Source organism: Myotis yumanensis, unplaced genomic scaffold (assembly GCF_028538775.1).
Source record: "Myotis yumanensis isolate MYYU_CA2020_CCGP unplaced genomic scaffold, mMyoYum1.0.hap1 SCAF_2, whole genome shotgun sequence".
NCBI classification, from domain to species: Eukaryota; Metazoa; Chordata; class Mammalia; order Chiroptera; family Vespertilionidae; genus Myotis; species Myotis yumanensis.
The window spans coordinates 144,141,571-144,164,656 of record NW_027223753.1 but is presented as its reverse complement, the minus strand read 5'-3'; the positions used below and the strand labels follow the sequence as shown (position 1 = coordinate 144,164,656).

The 23,086-nt window shown below is 38.7% G+C and overlaps 1 protein-coding gene, 1 long non-coding RNA gene and 1 pseudogene across 7 annotated transcripts in view; 2 read left to right on the top strand and 1 right to left on the bottom strand.

Moving 5' to 3' along the window:
* LOC139003817 (uncharacterized) overlaps positions 1-23,086 on the bottom strand; it is a 205,015-nt gene that overhangs the window by 173,684 nt on the left and 8,245 nt on the right. The gene's annotated exons all lie outside the window — the stretch shown is intronic.
* The window catches only part of CBLB (Cbl proto-oncogene B), a 239,310-nt gene continuing 225,470 nt past the window's right edge, over positions 9,247-23,086 (top strand). For 3 of the 6 annotated variants that reach the window (XM_070406128.1, XM_070406125.1, XM_070406129.1), the window contains exons 1-2: positions 9,247-9,355; positions 10,750-10,931. In XM_070406128.1, the coding sequence (XP_070262229.1) occupies positions 10,764-10,931 (168 nt within the window). In that variant the 5' untranslated portion in view covers positions 9,247-9,355; positions 10,750-10,763. Of the gene's footprint in view, positions 9,356-9,573; positions 9,671-9,911; positions 9,965-10,749; positions 10,932-23,086 lie in introns of those variants that run through there. The other 3 variants (XM_070406130.1, XM_070406126.1, XM_070406127.1) reach the window with 3 other exon arrangements.
* On the top strand, positions 12,266-12,417 carry LOC139004693 (small nucleolar RNA SNORA42/SNORA80 family; annotated as a pseudogene).

Below are 23,086 nucleotides of genomic sequence, written 5' to 3'. Positions count from 1 at the left end.
CCATAATTTTTCTACCAGGCAGCTGGAGGTAGAAGGAGGAGGAAAAAAAAGAGAGAAGTGGGGAGGAGAGAGAAAATAGGAGATTGCCTGCAAAACTTGAATACAGTCTGAATACTATATGTGCAATGTGGGTAAATGTAACATTCTAGTGCACAGACAGCTGAGTCCTAAAAACTTGAGATTGGTTAAGTAAAGCAGGCTTGGTCAGATGGGCCACATAAACATGTGTGTGTGTGTGTGTGTGTGTGTGCGTGTGTGTGTGTATGCACGTACACTTGTTCACCCAAATGTGTAGGAGGCTACTAGTATGACGTGAGAAGGACTGCTAAAAGGGGAAACCACTAAAAGTGATCAGATGATATCTGTCATACCCAGGTCCAGCCAGCCCTAATTGAAAACATCAGAAATCTACTTTATAAATGGCAAAATCTGTTAAAATGCCTATTGCGAGATGCTGACAGGTGACAGAGACGAGAGCATTGGTGATGGACTTAAAACTGTTGATTCTTCTCGATGATGAATGAGAGAGCTGGGGCTTAATGAATGGCCTTTTTGATTCTTCGACATGCAGGGCCCAGTATTGGAAATGAATCTGACTAATGAATATATATCCTTCACTCATAGATAAAGATTAAAATGGCATGTAGTAGTCCAGAAAGTTATCCTTGGTGTGTCCTGTATGTCATCTTCTAAGACCACTTTCTTTTTTAGATGATTACTGTTTCACTTAATGTAAAGGGGCACATACAAAGTTAATTAGTGGTTATATACAAATGGATAAAAACAAATAAAACTCCTATAATCTAAAGCAACCCATACATGTCCAAATAGTAAATTTAAGTTGTTGTTTTTTAATGTTTTATTATTTTGTGAAAAATATACTACCACAAACATTTTAAGTCTCTTTATAACAAATATGAGAAAATATCTCATTTCATATTTCACTCTGGTAACTGGAAAAGAAAAAATCCTGTAAAAGAAATGTAGTATTTAAATATATTTAATTATTGGGGTAGTGAACACACAATACAATATACAGATGATGTATTGTAGAATTGTACACCTGAAACTTGTATAATTTTATTAACCAATGTCACCCCAATACATTCAATAAAAATACTGGGAGTACACTAAATACTTATAGTCATAATTTCCAAGTGGTAAAAATATGGGAAATTTTTATTTTCACTTTCATATTTTTCAATTTTTTTTTGAATTTTTGCAACAAGGATCCATTGCATTCATAATCTTAGAAATGTGTTATAGAAGAAAGCAGAGAAGAAATAAAAAATAAAGAAATATATATTTAACTACACATAGACTCTACTTGAGAGTTTATTTAATGATATATAATGCCATACATAACCATGTAAAATTTTACACAAGCACATGCATACTTGCATGACCAAATCTAATCTTTTCTTTCGGGGTTGGATATTATATCATGGCTCTCCTTGTAGGCTGAAGCATATTAAGACTCCATGTTAAAAAAGATAACCCTCTTTCCTATGCATTTTCTCTTCTTTACTGACCCATCTTGAGCCCTATTTTTGATCATCAGAACTACTTTCTCACCAAAAGCCTTGATTTCTTCCATTTCTGTATTTCTGCAACACCTGTTCAATAAAAAACACAAACCTGTATTGAAGCTATAATCTTATTTCCCCAACACCCTATTAGAGAAATGTACAATTTCTTCCACTTGGCATCAACTATCGGATTCATGGTTCCGAGTGCCAGTGTATTCTCATCTTTCTCTTCTTAGTCCACTAAGCTTTCTTCAACTCAAAACCTTCACTACTCTCTTCAAGTTCCCTTCCATTTGAGAAGACAGTTTTGTCTACTACATCTAGTAGAGGTGGGAACCATCAAGTATGATCACTCTCGACTTCTTACCACCTCTAGAAATGTATTTATAGTTAAAAATATATATAGTTTTATAGATATTATTTTTATATTCCCATGCCCCCCTTTTTATTCTCAGTGGTTTACTTATTTCTATTCTAATAGGATAAGATGCCCTTTAATTTCTCTTTTAAAAAAATGTATCTCCTATTATATACACATATGCTTAAATTTCTCTCATTCCAAAATACTGCCCTTCCTAACTCTACTGGATTCTGCAGTCATCTATAGATACTGTCTACATTCTTGTCTTTATCCTTGTATAGATTCTTAACAAAACAAAACAAAACAAAACAAAACAAAACAAAAACACAACAATCTCTACTTTTCAGTTCTTCATCTCCCATTCTTTTCAACCCATTTTTCAATTGACATTGTTCACTAAGGTCACAAATGATCTCTCAATTGTTAACGCCAATGTGTTGTGCAATTTTTCTTTCTTTCTTTTTATTATTGAACCCCTCTGCTACATTGGAAAATTTTGTTTGCTCCATGGAAATGGTGTACTCCCCAGTATACCACACTGAATTGATTGCTTTTGTGATCTATTTTTTTCTCTGCTTTTCTTTGAATTTTGATCCTCACAGTTCAACTGTAAACTTTATGCTCTTCTTATCCCATATAATCTCCCTTCATGACTGTAACTCTCAGGAATTACTTGTCAATTTTGCCAAACCCATTACCATAATCATTTATATCCAATCATCTAACTAAAATTTCCTTCTGCTCACTTGATAGATTCCTTATTGTTTTTATTTTTAAAGACAGAATTAATTCTCCCTTTCCCCTAAATCAGTGGTCGGCAAACTGCGGCTCACGAACCACATGCGGCTCTTTGGCCCCTTGAGGGTGGCTCTTCGGCCCCTTGAGGGTGGCTCTTCCACAAAATACCGACTTCTGCACATGGGCCACGAAGTTTCAATCGCACTGTACATGCGCGCCCGCACGTGGTATTTTGTGGAAGAGCCACCCTCAAGGGGCCAAAGAGCCGCATGTGGCTTGCGAGCCGCAGTTTGCCGACCACGGCCCTAAATAGTCTGTTGTTTGTTAGTCTCTATGCTGGTTGTTGAGGTTATCTTTATCATTAAAGCTAGGAGATTGACTATTACTCTTGACTCCTCCATTTTCTGCACTTTTCATATTTATGTAATTATCAGTGACTAAATTAAACTAATCTGTTTCCAGCCTCACTTGATAATTAGGATCATCTGGGCAGTTTTAACACTATCCTAGATGGATCAGATCAGAATCTCTGGGAGTGGGGCCTGGAAATTTGTTATTCTAAGGGGCAGATAAGATTGGAAACCACTTTTCCCAATATTCCTCAAATATGCCACTTGTGTTTTACCTCTAATACCACTGCCCCACTATTAGGTTCTCATCATTACTTATTTCATATGGCCTAACTGGCCACTTTGCCTTCACTCTTATGCCTTTCCAATCTATTATCAATCTGACCGTTAGGGTGAATATTCTGAAATATAAATGTTACAATGTCATCTCCCTTGCTCTTTTAATCTAACCCTATGTACTCTGCCCTGATTTAAAACCCTTCGATGATTTCCATAAAAAAATTTAAATCCAGAGGTCTTCTTTTAATTTACTCATCACTTGCCACTTTTGTCTCTTGTTTCTCTGCTTCCCCCAAAATGGACCCACTAATTCTTATGCATATGTACTGTAATTGTTTTCTTTCTTTTATGCTTTTGCTCTTGAGTAGTCTTTTGACTAAAATGGCCCTTTTGTGATTAACTGTTAATCTAATTTATCTTATGCCTCAACTTTGTAATCACTTTTTTTGAAGCTAGGTTAAGCACCTTCCTCATAATGACCTCTGCCTAAAGAAATTGCTGCTTTTACCAGTGAGTTTATAATTATTTCTTATTATGCCTGCTTTCTGCTTGGAAATAATAACTGGGTTAGTCACCTTTTATTCCTTGGTGTCTAGTCAGAGGTGATAAAATAAGGTTGAATGCCAATAGATGTTGGGTCCTGAAACAATCAAAATATTTAAAATAGAAAGGGTTAGTTTTTATACATTGAGAATGAGGAACTTGTTAACCAGTAGAGAAGATTTTCTTTAGATTTAGAACATATTAGATCTCTACTAACATTACTTGTGTTATTTGCTTTTGATTTTTACATTTATTTTTGACGGGGTGCATGGGGTGGGGCAACCAGTCTATGTGTCTCTCTTACATCGATGTTTCTTTCTCTCTCTCTCCCTCCCTCTGAAAAGCAATGGAAAAGTTATCCACAGGTGAAGATAAAAAAAATAAATAAATAAATTTCTGGTCTTAATTTGGCTTCTTCTGTAGAAAAATAAATATATAATTGGTCTATATTAATACTGGTCTAATTAGCAGTTGTTTCTCACACAATCACATACTTTTATACTACACATTAATCTCCTGTGAATTTGAGTTTATTATCTATATTTTTTTAGGGTCCAATCACTCTGGGTAAATTTGTCAAATTCCAGATCTGCTAAAAACTAGTGATGTGATTAGTACCAAGATCCCCCTTGGCCTTGAAATTTGGATTTTATATTTTAATCAAAAAATAAAAATTCAATGTTTTACTAATATGTATACATCAAAAGGCATAAGGACTATAGATTAATTACATTGTGACTTGTATCAAATTTTATGTTCTTCACACAAATGTTTGAGGAGAAAGAAAATTATCCATATTTTTCTGAATCAAGCTTTGTTAAGTGAACATGGAAAATGTAATATGAAACATGAATAATACAATGGAGGTACAAAGGAATACAAACCTGAGACAAAGTAGTAAGTTTATTCCAAATTTTGAAGTATCTATTTTTAGCATAAATCCTTTTATTACAAAGAACAACTGCCAAATAAATAATTATCTAGAAAATAATTATCTTGGAATTAATTGTCTAGGGAAAAGTCACAAGGAAGTGATTATAAAGATCTTTTTTCAGATGTATAATTGTTTGTTATAAACTTTAGGATGGAATGTATTAAGGCAGTTGCTTACTTAATTTTGCACCCTGTGATGATATTGAATTGTTTAGGATTACTGAGCCCACATGTTGTAAAGAAATTGTATATAATTTACTACATATATGACAAACTTTAGGCATATATATATATGTGTCTGGTAATAGCAGATGCTAGTATCTGTTAGGGAACTGATAACTTACTCTCTATATGATATATAGTAACTGACTTATTAATCATAAGTTTAATTTGTAGAACAAGATCTTTGTGGTAGGATTTGCTAGTTTGTTGCCAAACATCTATTCACTCCTCTCTCTATAGAAACAAAACCCAGATTTTTAGTTGGTTATATTGCTTCCCAAAATAGAAAGCACATTGTCTTCCAGGCATTTTTGCAGCTAAGTTTGGCCATGGAACTGAATTCTGGCTTTGAGGTAGTAAAGGTAAATATTTGTGGGAGTTTTCTGAAAATTGCTTAAAGAGAATTGACTTACCTGGAAATTCAATATGCCCTTCTACCTTTCCTCTTAACCTTTAGCCTGAAAATCAGTGGTGAGAGCTGGACCACCAACAGCCATATTGGAATATAAGGTGATTCTGAGGGTAGAAATCCAGGTGCTGGGATGATATAGGAGAAAATTATGGAGCCACCATTTCATACATTTTCTATGTGTGAGAAGGATAAGATTCTATCTTAAGTCATTGTTATTTTTGTGTTATAGTTATTGTTCAGCAAGAATTCCAGTTGAGCCCAAACCAATACACAGAGTGTGGTTATATCTGATGTATCCATAGATCAACATCTTTCACTGGTAGCTATTAGTATGTATTGTTAAGGATAGTTAGAAATTTATTACTCTTAACATGGAATTATTTGTTAAACCCAAATGTGATTAGGTAATAATGCTCTTATTTCTCTTTAGTATGTGAATTTGGACAGAAACAGAGGCAGCTTATGCTTCCTAGGCAATATCCTTAAATAGCCAATTTATTCATTCAGCAAATATTTTTTGACTAGCTTTTATGGATCAAATAAATTATTGGAACTCTTTGCTATTTAGTCAACTCATATTCAATATCACGAGTCACCTGTGAGTTTGGAGAAAGTAGAAAGAAAGAAAAATTGAATGGAATGAAAATAGTCTAAATATTTTTCCCAAATAGTTGTGTTCTTCTAAACATTTTTTCCTGTGTTTAAAGACTATAATCATCTGTATTTTCTGTGAATATAAATATTAACATCAAGTATTAATGCTCAAATTACAGGGGTTTATAGATACCATTATAAAATTTCTCAGTAGCCCTGCCACAAAATCTCCCAATCTTTTCTGGGAGTTCTGGGGTAAGGGTATCACATGTGCTTATGATCATTTTGTTCATATTAATCACCTACTGCCTGCTATGGTGCTTGTAAGACTATTGGGTAAACTGTCTCATCATTCTTCTGCATGTAAGGATCTTCCAGGAGAACACTCCTCTCCTATAAAAATGCCAAATCCAAGTTCACTGTAGGCTACAAATCACCATGCTACCAAAGGAGGCTACTTTCATGCTAAACCAGACCCTGCTGGAGATTGACTTTTTCTTTTCAGAAATGAGGATTGCATTTCTCTAGCAAACTCTGTCACCTTGATGTGCTACTGCTTATGCTCTGAGTATCACAAAGTCTCTAATGAAAACATTTCTATATGTTCTTCATAGCCCCTTAATATACATTCCTTTTTTATGCTCTATCCCTTGTGTCTTCACTGGAGACACCTGGGATAAGAAATTTTATCTCAACAGTTCTTTATTTTCCCATGTGCGTCAACTCATGCTAATAGTTTGCAGGGAAGATTACTGTCTCATTAGTTCATCAGACGTAACCAAACCAGACTTTGGGCTCAAATGGAAACCCTGCTACTCCAGAACTTAACTTGGACTCTAGATGTCTTTGATAAAATAGTTAGTTGAGAATGAAGCTGTAATTTCTTGATATTCTGTGTGTGTTTTGTATGTGCATGTATATACATATATGTATCACCATATCCCATGTAATTTTTATTTCTTTCAGTTGCAAAATAATATAAAAGAAATGCCACTGCTATCACATGTATTTTACTTATTCTACATTTATCTAGATATAAATATGAGTAATGTACTTATAATATTCCTTTAAGCCACTGTTTTTGTACATTCTGAAAACTTTCTACATACAGTTTATATATTTCTTGGATTTATTTAAACGGTGATCCAATATGTGTTTTTTTCCTTTTGCAATCTTCCCTTAGTAAATGTAGTTTCTGTTACTAAGAGTAAAGGAGATATGTATGGGTAGAGGAGATATGGAGAGACCAGTACTTTTGTAGATAAACACAATGTGAAAACAAGGAACTACTCTGTAATTATTGGCACAGAAATAATAGCAAAGAAACAAAATTACTTCCCAAACCACATTTTATCATCTTACTACTTGCAAAGAACACGTTTTGCCTGTTTAATCAAATGCAAATCTTAATCATCTGAATTTAGAGCTGTAAAGTATGTTTATAAGAACTCAGGATCCTTGATAGTAATAATCACAGTACTAAAATGATTATTTAGGTAGAAAGTGGTTAGAACAATTGAGAAACATTTTATCAGTTTAGAGAAAGAATATATATCACAACATCTGAGAAGCCCACAGTGCAAAGTTTATTTAAGACTACCAATTGTAGTGGAAAGAAAATTCCAAAGCATGACAATCTAAGGCAATTTTTAGTAGCACCAGTGGTAGGATTGAAGTTAAATAGAAGAAAAAAAAAATAGAAGGTATGCCTTTAATCTATAATCTTGTTGAAAGAAGAGTTCCAGCACAGTAGCTTTTTCCTTGTAAGACTAGCCAGATGTGGGCCTTTCTAATGGTATATGGAGCCACAGGAAGAGAGAATACAAATGCTGGGGGAGAACAGCAGATACAATAAGGTGTGTTAAAATCAAAAAGCAAATGGAGAATAGCTTTGAAGCTTCCCTAAGAAGACAAAAATCAGTTTAGTCATTAATTTAGCTTAATTACCATTCATTGTGAAGACACTGCTCTCTCATTATATAGGCTGCTCTGTAGCGGTATGCCCCAAGCCTCATCCCATGCTTTGGTATGAGTGTTCCCAGTTTGCAAACTGTTTTTTTGGGATGTGCATAACAAATTTTTACCAACTTCTACTTCAGTGATTCATTGGTTTTACTTTGGCTATTTCTGAATCTTTGACAGGTTTGTTTTTAAGATGAAGAGAAACCTACATAGAGTGAAGGTGACTGGAACAAATTACAAAAGCTGTTTCCTCTTCAGTCGTTTATGCAGAAACTTCTAGTAAACGAAAAGGGTAATGCATATATTAGCAATTCCCATGATCTGTTTCTCTGCCCTGGCATGATTAGTGGAGACTGCTTGGCCAGTGTAGTTAACTATTTGCTTTCTCATTAGCCTGATATTTGATCTGCAATCCCTCCAGAATTCACTGTAACAGGAAAACACTCAGAAATGTAGGAAGTTTTGCCTGAACGGGTTTGGCTCAGTGGATAGAGCGTCAGCCTGTGGACTCAAGAGTCCCAGGTTCCATTCCGGTCCTGGTTGCGGGCACATCCCCAGTGGGGAGTGTGCAGGTGGCAGCTGATCGATGTTTCTCTCTCATGGATGTTTCTAACTCTCTATCCCTCTCCCTTCCTCTCTGTAAAAAATCAATAAAATGTATTTTATTTAAAAAAGAAATGTAGGAAGTTTTGTTTGGCAATCATAGTCTACTCTACGTGAGGTCTCTACTTCATCTTCGAAGCTGGGTGACTGTGGCTCTTTTTTGATAGCCAACAAGAAGCCATGCAACCTGGCTGCTGTCCTGGGTAGGAGAGTTTGGCAGCCCGAGGGAACTGAAATTCTTGGGCCTGGGACACGCCCAGGATAGAGCAGCAACACCCTCTCGGGCACTACTCCGTTGCTATGAAACAAAAGACTAGGAAGGTGAGCAAAGCAGGAAGTCCCGCCTTTTAGCCCCAGTTGGCTTGGGCTCCAGCTCCCAACGCTCACGCCCACCGGCCCACTCCCTATTGGTCAGCTCCCTAGTGCCTTGAATCTTTTCCATTTCCTTTCCCTTTTCCACTTTTGTTCCCGGGTGAGACCAGTCTACCCATTTCCCTCGGAGTCCCCTTTCATTTGGGCCGGGCGGCCAGCGGTCCTTCCTTTGGGGCCATTGTGTACCGTGGAAGACGTGGACCGGGTGGCGGGGAGAGGACAGGCACCTCCCGCCCATTGGCGCCGCGCGCTGTCTGGCAGCGCACCGGCCGACGGGATTGGTCCAGCCCTCAGCGGCCCCGCCCCCGGCCCCGCCCCGCGCCCCGTCTCCGTGTGTGTAGGGTACAGGGGTGGAGTGTCCAGCGAGTGGTCTCCTCCTCCCGCTAGTGCCGCGGCGGCGTCCCGCGGCCTCCCGAGTCGGGCGGGAGGACCGAGCGGGTGTGGATTGGTCTTGACGGTAATTGTTGCGTCTCCCCGTCTCGTTGGCTGCCGCTCCGGGTGGCTCCTTCCTCGCGAGCTGGCGTTTACGCCGGTGTTGCCAGCCCGGGCTGCCCACGCACCGTGGGCTCGCGCGTGTGGAGTCGGACTCGTGCACACGCGTGTCTCGGGACAGAGACGGCGCCGAGAGGCCAGGCGGGAAGGGCGCCGCCGGGGAGGCTCGGCGTTTCTTTCTGTCCCAGGGGCCCGGGGGCAGCCAGGCGCGGGCCCCTGAGGAAGAGGGGGCAGCCCCGGTCCCAGCTGTCGCCGCCGCCGCCGGCGCAGCCTGAAGAGGGTATTTAAAGCCCGGAACGCGGGCCGGGCCCGGGAGGAGGAAGAGGAGGGAGGAAAGCCGACGGGCGGCTGGGATTGCGGGCGACCGGGGAGGTGCGTGCACCGGGGAGCCCGCTCCTGAGCGCCCTGGACGGATGGGGGCTGCGGGCGCTGGAGGCGCGAGAGGCGACTTTGTCCCTTCTCCGTCCGCCCTCCTCTCCAGGCCAAGGTCCGGCAGTGACAGGCGAGGACCCTGAGCAGGGACGGGGGCACAGGCGCCCCGAAACAAAGCTTTGGACACCCCCACCCCCCTTGGGTGAGAGGACAGGCAAGGAGCGAAAGAAGTGAACTCTTTCTTTCTGTGGCCGCTCTTGTCAGTTTCTCACCCTCTCTTTGAAAATGGATTTTTTGTTTGTTGTTTGTTTCTTGTTCTCTTTTTTTTTTTTTGGGGGGGGGGGGTGGTTGGGGGGAGGGCCTTAACTTGGGGTGAACTCCTAGCTGTGTAGGTTTAAAGAATCGTGTGTTCGCTTACCCTTGTTCAGGTGTCAGTAGTTGGTGGTTTTTAATGGGGAATATCCAAGTTCGGAGTCTTTGTTGACAACAGACATGCGTGCCCCTTATGCTTCTGTAGAAAAATCTTTACGTTTATGTAACTTGGTAAAAGCTGAGTGAAAGGGCGGTTTTGGAGTAAGGCTCTCACACATGTTTCCAGGGGCTTCAGTTCTAGTATTTTGAGTTGGGATTGAGGCAGAGAGGGGGAGAACATTATGTTCTCCACTAGTTGGAGGAAACCCGTGTAGGTTTTTTTGTTGTTATGACTTGGGTATTAATCAAGCCTTCCCTACTTGAAATGTGAGAAGGATGCATTTTTAACTCGTAGTGTTCCAAATGCAAATCCAAGCTCTTGGCTCCTAAAACGGTGGTGTGTAGACATTGAGAGTGCAAATTCACACACTTTTGAAAAGTTGCATCTGGGACCCTGGATTTTGTTCTCATTGATGTAGGAAGGTATAGTGGGTGCAAGTTTAACCAGGCCAGTTTTCTTTTGGGTATTTTCATGACCAACTAACTTTCATTTTTTTTTTAAATTTCCTCTCGAAGAACTGAGATTCCAGATGGCGAATTCTATGAATGGCAGAAACCCTGGTGGTCGTGGAGGAAACCCCCGAAAAGGACGCATTTTGGGCATTATTGATGCTATTCAAGATGCAGTTGGACCCCCTAAGCAAGCAGCAGCAGATCGCAGAACTGTGGAGAAAACTTGGAAACTCATGGACAAAGTGGTAAGTTCTGTCTGACTGTGCCTGTACTTAGACCTAGTCACCCTGGATATGGTTTCTTCAGTTTTATTTATACTGGTAATTAATAATAATTATTGTTATGGCAACAATCTTTTCATTTGGATTCGCTCTTTTAGTTTATTTAACATCCACTCTGTGTTTTGAAAAGTTGGATTCAGAGCAGAGACTTTTCCCCCCCTTTTGTCCTACTCTTCAAGGTTCAAAGTTCCTCTATATGACTCAGATATGCAAAGTTTGTACTGTTGGTTGCTCTTTGTTAGATGCATGGCCATAGAATACTTTGGAAGTGTTTGTTCTATCCAATGTGAAGTTGTGGTGCTATGAATTAGATAACAAAAGAGTGCAAACAGGTAATTTAAGAAGTCTTTGATGGACCATTCATGTCAATCACAATGTGTGATGCTGAGAATATTTACAGGGGAAAAAGATTAGTCCCTAAGTGAGGAAGCAGTATTTGAGAGAATTTCCATTTTCATCTTTGAGGAATCATCTTCATTAAGAAACTTTTTGTTGTTAATGGTAAAGTTATAGTTTCTTTCATCTATTCCATTTTGAAACAGGAAACCTTTTGATTGCACGTTGTTTATCGTGAAAGGAAAATTTATGATGGAGGTGTGGGGCTGAGTATCAGAAACCACTGTGGTTTCTGCATGTTGCTTTCAGAACTACAATTTCACAAGAAGAAATGAAGCCAGATGTCAGATCCAGAATTAATAGTTCTTGCTTTTGAAACAACAGTACTGTCCCCTCTTGTGTTGGTAAATGTTTTTAGCACCTTATGGTTTTATTTCATAGATATTTGGGGCTAATTCTAAACTTACTTGACTCAGGGTTCTTGATAACTTAATTATTGCGGAAATGAAGGTTTAAAAAGTATTATTTTGCAGGGATATGCCAAAGCCTTCATGAAATCAAATGGTATCAGTCACCTTTACTTTGGTTTGTAACTGTGTGCAAATATTTGCCACAAAAAGCCACTGTCAGTGGTATTAGCAAATACAGGACCGTGATAAGATTTACTTAATTTTCATTTATCCTTATGGAAAGTACAGATGGTTAGATGAATGATAGGCCTGCCATTCTGTGGCTGGTGGTGCTAACTGCAGAGCCAGAATATTTTTGCCAGATAAATACCTTAGTTTTGGGCTTCAGTGTGACCTACTTAAGCTTCTGCCAATTTATTCAAATTGTGATACTAAAGTGCTCCAGACAGAATGACGTCATAGTGTCAGAACTGCAACTTGCTGCTGAGGTCAGGTTTTGATTTTTAGCATTGGATACTTAAGAATGAGGAGGAGTATGCAGTTGGAAAAATTGCATGTATTTGGCAGGCACAATACTAGCTGTCTTTCCTTTTCTAAAGTGTGTGCAATTCATAGTGGACCCATGCCAGAGGAAGTTGCAGCCTCAAACCATTGCCCAGCCTCCTTACCCTTGGGCTGTGAGCACTGAAGGGGGCTGTACAGTAAAAAAAATAAAAATAAAAGTGTGTGCAATTGAAGGTCACTCACTGCTGAAATCATTATTTGGGTGTAAGAGAAGGAATGCAAGGTTTTCCTCTAACTTATCTGTTATATGAGTGGACAAAAAACGGGTCAGATTCTGCCAGGGAGCTGCTCCTCCCACTCCACCCCCTTCTTTGAGTGGTCAGAATTTGTACAGAACATCACATGAACACGATTTATGTCAGGAAGTGGTGAGCTATAGTTAATATAAAGTTATTCTTTTTGAAACATTAAAAAATATGTCCATAATTTTGGTCTGTAACTGATTGTTAACGTAAGTTTTATCTACTTTTACTTATTTCACCATGGGTTATGGTAAAATAGATGGATATTTAATAGTTAAGCTCCTGCCATCGTTTATTTTATTAACCCTTTTGTGGATTTGGGTTTAGCCTCTTCATTTGAGAAACTTGACTTGCAAGGAAATTGATTATCTCAATTCTCTACTTAGTGGAATGTGGGTGTGGGTGTTGGCAAAGGTGCACTGTATGGTTTTTACCTCATTTGTCTTCATTGTTTGTCAGCGATGAAAATTGTTCTGTGGGCTTTGTGGAGGGAAACTACATAAATCATTATAAAAAAGTTCAGTATGTTTGTTACTATTCTATTACACATTAATAAAGAGGAATTGATCATTACTAATTGAAAATATATTTTATTTAATTGTGTAGTGTAGAAGCAATCCTTACAAGCAATCTTTCTTTGTCAGTGGTGAAGGAAGTAGTTCAGATTCTCAACATTGTCCCAGTAATTACATCAGGAACTTTATTAGTAACCCAAAAGTTAATCCCTTGACACATCACCTAACTGTTTTGTAAAGTAATTGCGATAGTATGAATTTAGCTTCTGAATAACAGAAAATCATAATTTCAGGTTAACTGGTGGTTATGTAAAGGGTAGGGTTAAGCCTTTAGTTAGTTACAGGGGATATGAAGCAGTCCAGTAAGTGTGTTGTTTTCCCAGACTTCTAGAATTTAAAACAGTCAACTGAGATTCCAGTTCTAATTGTTATGTTTTCAGAAGGAAGTCTTTCTATGCAAGGTCACTGAGAGTAGAAGAGAGTAATCATTCAGTTGTGTTCCTTATAAGATGCAAAGTGTTTTGTAACAAAACTTCAGTTGCATAGAATTAGCATAGTACATTTACTGAGGAAAAGAATAGTAACATATCCCAAAGCGTCTCATGTTTTCTGACCTTAGTTCTGTGAGTTAGTGTAACTCAGTAGCTGATGCCAAACTCTTTCAAGTCAGTTCATTTCTATTTGGTACAGTGATAGGACTATATGACTCATGAGTAAACATTGGAACTCAAATACACTTGAAATGTAGAGTTCGTTCCAAAGCTCTTGCAGAGATGGGTTTCTTTTAAGCATTGTATAATAAACATTTATTGAGAGCCTACTATGCCCCTACTAAGTGCTTATTACTGGGGATGCAAAGTTAGATAAGATACAACTCTGCCCCTAACCTGTCAGGGAATTCAGAGACCAGCAGCAGAGCCAGGCATAAAAATGCATAATTGCCATTTAGTATGGAAAGGGTTATGATGCAGACTTTTACAAAATACAGTGGCAGCAAAGAAGAGAACTGCCCCCTTATTTTCTGGCCACTGTTGAGATAGTTGTCTGTCTGGATTCTGCTGGCCACTGCCTTTAGGAACAGCATTATGGTACTCTTGCTAGAAGTGCTGAGGTGAGGGTAAGGAAATGATTGCTAATCAGTATGGTAGGAATGATAATTTATTAATGTGAGGTTCCTGAACATGATTTTCATAAGCATCTTAGCCAGGTGATGAAAAATGGAGGAAACAATTTTCTATCTAATAGATACTAAATGTACTGAGCATGTGTGTGTGGCAGTTCAGGAAATTATAAAGTAATTAATTGATGGCAGAGAGCAAAGCACGTTGAGTACCTGCGTGCATTTTGTCTCACTGTCCTTGTCACTTATTTTAAATTACATTACTGAAAGAGTTTTAAAAGTCTTTAAAAAGTGATGCCAAACAGCCTTTTGCGCCTTTTATCTTTAGTACATTTAGCACATTTGTCTTCAAGCTTGGAATATAATTCATTCTTTATCTCTATAATTTCATTGTGTCCATAATATATTTTAAAGTTTGTTAATCAAAGAAGCTTGGATTATATACAACTATTTGTTGGGTTTGAGAATACCATCTTCCTTGGCATATAGCCCTTGGGACAGGAAGTACCATATATTTAAATAATTCTTTACATATTTTATTTTCCTTAGGGAAATTGTTCTGTGTTAGCAGAATCATGGGCCCAAGTAGGCCTACGTAGATCAGTGGTTCTCAACCTGTGGGTCGCAACCCCTTTGGGGTCGAACGACCCTTTCACAGGGGTCGCCTAAGACCATCGGAAAACACATATATAATTACATATTGTTTACAGTAGCAGAATTACAGTTATGAAGTAGCAACGAAAATAATTTTATGGTTGGGGGTCACCACAACATGAGGAACTGTATTAAGGGATTTCGGCATTAGGAAGGTTGAGAACCACTGACGTAGATGATAACACAGTAAGTGTGTGGGCAGTTTTGTTTAGTACTGAGTTAGGTTTTGAATTTGTCTTAAGTGATCACAGTTTGCTACCTGTCACTTTTATTGTGTTTATTTATTTAAAAATAGTTTTATTGAATTTATTGGGGTGACATTGGTTAATAAAATTGTATAGTTTTCAGATGTACAATTCTACAGTACATCATCTGTGTATTGTATTGTGTGTTCACCATCCAAAGTCAAGTCTCCTTCAGTTACAATTTATTTCCCCTTTACCCTCTTCTACTTCCCCCTCCCCCCTTTCCCTCTGGTAATCACCATACTGTTATCTGTGTACATGACTTTTGTTTGCTTTTTTTTTTTTTTTGCTTAATCTTCATCTTTTCCACCCTGCTCCCCCAAACTCCTGTTCCTCTGACAGCTGTCAATCTGTTCTCTGTGTCTGTGAATTTGTTTCTATTTTGTTCATTATGTTCCACATATAAGTGAAATCATGGTATTTTTCTTTAGCTTATTTCACTTAGCATAATACTCTCCAGGTCCAGCCATGCTGTGCTACTTGTCACTTTTAGAAAAAGTTTTTTTTTTTTTAAATATATTTTATTGATTTTTTGTAGAGAGGAATACAGAGTTAGGAACATCGATGAGAGAGAAACATCAATCAGCTGCCTCTTGCACACCCCCCCACTGGGGATGTGCCTGTAACCAAGGTACATGCCCTTGACTGGAATCGAACCTGGGACCCTTCAGTCCGCAGGCTGATGCTCTATCCACTGAGCCAAACCGGTTAGGGCTAGAAAAAGCTTTCGATAAAATAAAAGATTTAAAGGAATCCTCCCAAGAGTTACCTTGGCTTATCCTTGTGATATAGGGCATATATGTAGCAGAAGCCTTAATCACTTAGTAATCTTCTAACTGGTATAAAATTTTAATCATTCAGATTTTGAATCAACTTCTTACTTTCCTTCAAAGTTGTTTTATATACTGTCTATTGATTTCCTCATTCATTTATCATATCCCAATCCTAGAGATAGAGATTTATAATTAATCATACCAGACTGTAAAATACAGTAAGTGCTGTAATATGGTATAAATAAAGTGCTGTGAGATACTATGTGGCAGAGGTGAACAGTTGGTGTGGAATGCAGCATGGTGGAGGTACTATCAAGCTATTAATTTGTACGCTTTGGGTTCCAGTGAGGTGGAGGGCATAGGTTGAAGAAATAATGGGTAAAGGGAGATTGAGGAGTGAGAGAAGGTGTGTTAGAGCAGTGGTTCTCAACCTTCTGGCCCTTTAAATACAGTTCCTCATGTTGTGACCCAACCATAAAATTATTTTCGTTGCTACTTCATAACTGTAATGTTTCTACTGTTATGAATCATAATGTAAATATCTGATATGCAGGATGGTCTTAGGCGACCCCTGTGAAAGGGTCGTTCGACCGCCAAAGGGGTCGCGACCCACAGGTTGAGAACCGCTGTGTTAGAGGAAGATGAGGAGGCTTTTACAACTCTGTCAAGGAATTTGAACTTTGTTTATTAGACAAAGGAACCATTGAAGTCTTTGAGTAGAGAAAAAGTCAAGGCTATAGTGAGATAGATTACTCTCTTGACTCTACAAAGGAAGATTAAAAGAAAATAAATTTAAGAGTAGTAATAATGATCAAGAGAAATTAAAACAGACTGGGCAAGATATAATGAAGGGCTAAGCTAGGGAATTGACATTAGGTATGGCAAGTATTGGTTCAAGTGTGGGAGGTATTTTGGAGGTAAAATCCACAGGTCCTGGTGACCCTTCAGATATAGAGAATGAAAGAAAAAGTGAAGTGAAAGTGACTCTTGAGGTTTTCAGCCTAGTTGACTCTGAAGGCAGTGATGCCCTTAATGATATAAGGAACATAGGAAGAAAAAGAGGAAGCTTGGGAGTTGGTGCATGATAAATTTGTTTTTTACCATGTTGAGTTTGACATGCCAGAGTGAAATCCATTTTGAAGTCAGAAAAATTGAATGTGCAGTTCAAGAGAGAAGTTGAAACTAGAGAATATGTTTGGTAGACAAGCCTATAGAGCAGCGGTTTTCAACTGGTGGGTCGTGACCCCTTTGGTGGTCGAACGACCCTTTCACAGGGGTCGCCTAAGACCATCCTGCATATCAGATATTTACATTATGATTCATAACAGTAGAAACATTACAGTTATGAAGTAGTAGCGAAAATAATTTATGGTTGGGTTACAACATGAGGAACTAACTGTATTTAAAGGGCCAGAAGGTTGAGAACACTGCTATAGAGGTAGCATTTCAAGCTGTAGATCAGTAAGAGTTCAGCAAGGCAGAGTGAGAGTCAGAGAAAAAGTCAGAGATTGAAATTTTTGGCTGTATGTCAGGTTGTATCTGTAGTTAGATGGCAATGATGGGAAAATAATGTTTCAAAGAACAGTGATAACAGTGATGAGAGAGGTGTGAAAATAATTGGAACATTTTGATTTCTTGGGTAGAGACAGCATCAATAAGGACATAGTTTCAGATTCTGAGAAAATTAAATTCAAGTGGAGAATATCAGGTAGGATGAAAATTTAAGAAGTCACTGAATTTCTTGAGTAAAGACCACTGTTGATCTTTCAGAGTAGTTTCACTTATATGATGGGGCTAGATTGAAAAAAAAAGAGTGTGTGGATTATTTAGAAATTGTTCTAAAATTGCAACAACCAATGAAGGAAGTAAGTTATGATGCCTTAACTGTTTGAACAGAGCATAACTTTGTGTTTGTGGGTGCTGTAGGAGATGTTAGTAGATGGTGGTTAGGGGATGTAGGTAGGGAAAGATTTAAGATATAAAGGAAATAGAATTGATAAAGTGGCATCTTTGATTACAAGGGTGAAAGGGAAGGGCTAAGAACAAGTAGAAGAGTAAACCCTTGGTAGATAACTAACTTCTACTCAGACAAAAGGGAAATGAGGAAATAAGCACAAGTTTTGAGAGCATTTGTAAATTTTATCTTGGTTACAAGGAAGTGATTTAAAGTATAACATTTGTAATGTTTAACCATGTGTTTTAAAATTATATGTTATAGGATAAATAATATATATATTTTTACTTGTCTTTTAGCAATTAAGTGGGTAAGTAAGTAAAACATTGAAATAGAAATCATTTCTCACCCTGTACATGAAAATCATCTTAGAAACATGCTGTGACTTAAATGATGCCAGGATGCTTATTTTTATCTACTATGTTTGGGCATCTATTTAAGGGTTTTAAAATTTTTTATATATTTGTAAGTTGCTGATTTTTCCCCCTAGTAATGAAAGAAGCATTTTGAAAATAACTTTTGAAGTTTTAGCTTTAACATATTCATAATAGTTAAGCTCACTCATAGTATCTTCCAATATTAATAATAAGACAATTATTAAGTGTTTTACCTGTTAAAATTTTTATATCAGGATGTACTCAGGAGAACTACTCTGGGCTTACTAGCCTTATTTGCTGCTTTCCTGCACAAAACATTCCATATTTAAGAGTTTCAGATAGTATGAAAAACTTTAGGAAGTAAAAAAGCTCTTAATGATATACAAAGTGGTTAGTACCTTTGGTCTAATTCTCATACCTTTGCAAACCTGCAGGGATCTTGCCATGTATGGTATAACATAAAATATGAAAGGAGAAGGAATACTAAAAAATAGTGAGTGCCACCTATGTGCCAGGGCCTGTGCAAAGCACTTTACATTTCCTCTTGTAAGAATTAAACATCCTAAGAGGTTTCAAGAAGAAGAAACTGACCCAAGGTTGTAAAGCTAGTAAATGGCAGGGCCACATCCTAGCTTTTATTGATTTTAATGTCTGTGTTCATAGTATACATATTCAAGCACACTGCTCCATAGAGTAATATGATTCTGCCTCCTTCCATAACAAGTAAATCAAGAGTATCTTTACCCCTGTATTTGATAAGATCAAATTCTTCTGCAAACTTTGTTCTCATTTTTTTTAGACAGATTTATCATACGTCATAGACATCCTATCTGTATTATTAGCTTCTTCTGAGAGGTTCTTCCTTTGTTCTTTTCCTCTTTTTCCTCCTTCCCTTCATCACATATTTACTGCACATCTACTATGTATAAGATTCTACATTAGGTGAGGAGATAGACCAGTGCGATTAGAGATGTTCTCTACCCTTAAGGAAATTCTATTCTTTTTTTATAAAATACTAGAGGCCTGGTGCATGAAATTCATGCATGGGGGAGAGGGGGTTCCCTCAGCCCAGCCTGCATCTTCTCCAATCTGGTACCCTTCGGGGGATGTCCAACTGCCATGCCTAAACTGGCAGTCAGATATCCCTCTCTCAATCCGGGACCGTTGGCTCCTAACTGCTTGCCTGCCTGCCTGATCACCCCTAACCACCTCTGCTTGCTAGCCTGATGCCCCTAACTGCTCCCCTGCCGGCTTAATCACCCCCTAACTGCTCCCCTGCTGGCCTGATCACTCCCTAACTGCCCTCCCCTGCTGGCCTGATTGCCCCTAATTGCCTCTGCCTTGACCCCTGCCACCATGGCTTTGTCTGGAAGGACGTCCGGAAGATGTCCAGTCTAATTAGCATATTACCCATTTATTAGTATAGATGTTTCTATTGATTTTTAGAGAGAGAGGAAGGAAGAGGAATAGAGAGAAAGAAAAATTGATGTGAGAGGGAAACATAGATTGACTGCCTCCTTCACGTTTCCTATTGGTGATTGACCAGGAATTAAACTGGTGATATCCTGGCTCATGGGTCCACACTCAACCACCGAACCACACCAGATGGGCTCCATTATTATTTGGAAGAAAAATTGCAAACAAATGAATACACAATTAACATTTTAATTACAACTAATCAGTTTTTAATAGTGCTTCATTATATCAGTCTTCTAAAGAAATCTTCATTGGAAACCATGGAGGAATTGTTAGTTTCCTCAAAATCCAATTATATATATGCTAACTTTCTTGTTTTGACCAACTGATAGTCTATGTAGGAAAAGTTCATATTATTTTTATACTTTTTACATTTTATACTTTATACATTTTTCCTTTTTTTAAAAAATATATTTTATCGATTTTTTACAGAGAGGAAGGGAGAGAGAGAGTTAGAAACATCGATGAGAGAGAAACATCGATCAGCTGCTTCCTGCACACCTCCTACTGAGGATGTGCCCACAACCAAGGTACATGCCCTTGACCGGAATCAAACCTGGGACCCTTCAGTCCACAGGTCGACGCTCTATCCACTGAGCCAAACCGGTTAGGGCAGTGGTTCTCAACCTTCCTAATGCCGCGACCCTTTAATACAGTTCCTCATGTTGTGGTGACCCCCAGTTTCATTGTTACAAATTGAACATAATTAAAGCATAGTGATTAATCACAAAAACAATATGTAATTATATATGTGTTTTCTGATGGTCTTAGGTGACCCCTGTGAAAGGGTCGTTCGACCCCCAAAGGGGCAGCGACCCACAGGTTGAGAACCGCTGGGTTAGGGCTATACTTTATACATTTTACCTTTTGTACACTTAGTGATGATTTGCTGAATTCAAATGGAAAGACCTGTTGGCGGTGATAACCACTCCAGGTGTTAGACAAGCGGTCAGACCAGAGCTTGGTTAAGCAACCTCTGTACTTTGAGTTCTGGCCAAGAAAGAGTTCAGAGCCAAGACTCAAATTATAAGAGGACATTTATGTAGAAAGTCAGAGAGGAAGAAGAAGTGAGCTCTATAAGAAATAGGCTCAGGAATTAAGTTACAAAGGTAAAAGAAGGGCCTCGGAGCTTAGGAGAGGGAACACTAAAGGTGCCTGGCCTGGGGGAAGCAAAGAGGAACATGAAGAGCATGGGTGTGCTTCTGAGAGGGACAGTGTGCTGGGTTCTCTGTCCTAAGGGCTTTTAAGGGTGGAGACTTTAGGGGAGGTCCCAGGGGGAGGATCTCAATAGAATATTCATCAGCTTTCCAGGTGTCTCCTTTCAGGGTCCTGGTCAATTGGTTGGCACCAGGGCAGGGGGTCATTAGTCAGTGCATCTGGTCCTGAGGTCAGCCATGCATCCCTTGTCTGGTTTTGCTGCTTTTCTGGTGCTGGAGCTGAAACACAACTGAAGTCTAGATGTTATCCCTAGGGGTTAGTGCAAGGGTTTGTTTTGGGGTTGTATGAAGTTATTCTCCTGTCTCTTGTTGCTCCTCTAAGGTGGTCTAAAACCACATGACTAGCAATAGGCCAGGGGAGGAAAGGTCAGAGGAGAGCCTGAACAGTATTACCAGCATATGCTAGAACAGGAAAGGTTACCTAGGGGTGAGGTCCTTGCTTTCCCAGTTTTGCCTGATGCTAGGCACTCCGGGCTTTTAGCCATGGTGACCTGTACTTGGCCCATCATCTTTGTTCTGCTCACGTCTGCCTGCCTACCACAAACCAAATTACTTATAGATGCTTTTTATCATGATGATGTACTTTTGTGTAACTGCAATACAGAACCTCTTACAACATTTATGTGAGAAGCAGAGACAAGGCATTCTTTCAGGCTTTCCGCATTACCTTTAAAAATGGGTACATTACTTGATTTAATATAACTGAATGTCCCATGAAGTGAGGTGTGTTTTGTAATGAAAGTCTGCTACCATATAGACACAATTCCTTACTGTTAGTTTCCATTTGGTTCAGTAAACTTTCCATTGTAGGGGCTGGTTTGACCTTGTCATACATTGTAGGGGCTGGTTTGACCTTGTTTGCAAGAAATATGTGAGGTGACCTAATAACTCTTTTTTACCTATTGGCTGGAAATTTTAATTAAGGCAAAGTCAGGAAACTCTTTAAATGCAAGAGTGTTCCAAGAATAATTAATGGGTTTTAAAATTCTTGTAAATTCTGTGTTTATATTTGTGCTTTTGCTTTGATATGATTGAATATACATTTTTATATATGTGCATACATATTCATGTATTGAAATACATATACAGTATGTATAGATTAGACATATATATATATATTAAATATATTTTATTTATTTTTTACAGAGAGGAAGGGAGAGGGATAGTCAGGAACATCGATGAGAGAGAAACACCGATCAGCTGCCTCCTGCACACTCCCCGCTGGGGATGTGCCCGCACCAAGGCACATGCCCTTGACTGGAATCGAACCTGGGACCCTTGAGTCCGCAGGCCGACGCTCTATCTACTGAGCCAAACCAGTTAGGACTAGACGTATATTTTTTATGTATGTCAAACAATGTGGACATATCCAGAGAGGTCTGCTTAAAATTCTTTAATACATTTAAATAAATACACAGGGCAGTTGTTTACTGTAATGGAGAGAGTGCCTGACTCTCAACTAGGTTCCATTTCTGTGTTTTAGTATTGTCATCTCAAAGGGAGAGAGTTAGTCTTGGTGATCCCCGAGGTCCTCTTTTGCTAGCTCTAAAATCCTTTGAGTCAGTGACTTTAATGGACTTTTTAGCCTAAGTCCAATACTAAATGTTTTGCCTTTTAGTTCAAAAGCAGAGAGTAATGTTGCTAATGAACCAATGCTCTCATGCACCAGTCGGTGCCCTAAAAAGTTTGTCATTGTAAAATGTGACTGCAGATTTGTTCTTTGGGTAAGCTCTGCTGTGTTGGGACCCACTTTCATTCTAGGGAGTGACTTGGGTACTTCTAGAAGAGGTCTAAATTGCTTGAATCAGAACTTGAACCTTGTGTTGAGCTTGATTTTTCTCCTTAATATACTGCTTTTTGAAAAGCAGTTTTTCTTTCCTGGCTTTGGCAGTCCTTGCACATAACAGGCACTCAATAAATATTTATTGAATTGAATCGAATTTGACCTTTTTAGAAGGCATATTCCTGGTGTAGGATTATCCATTTTCGGCAGGAGCTGTCTGTCATAAATCAGAATTTAATACTAATCCACCTGATGAACTGCATGCTCAGCAGCAGCATATGGTAGTTCAGCATTGTATGGTGCACGTTCCGCAGTGCAAATTTAGAAAACTGTGACCTGTAAGGGCCTGATGAACTGACTCTAGCCGATTTCAAACCTACTTGTACCACTCACCCATGGGTTTTCTGTGTCCCTATGTTTTTGAATGAGGGCATTGACTCTGCTCTTCACACA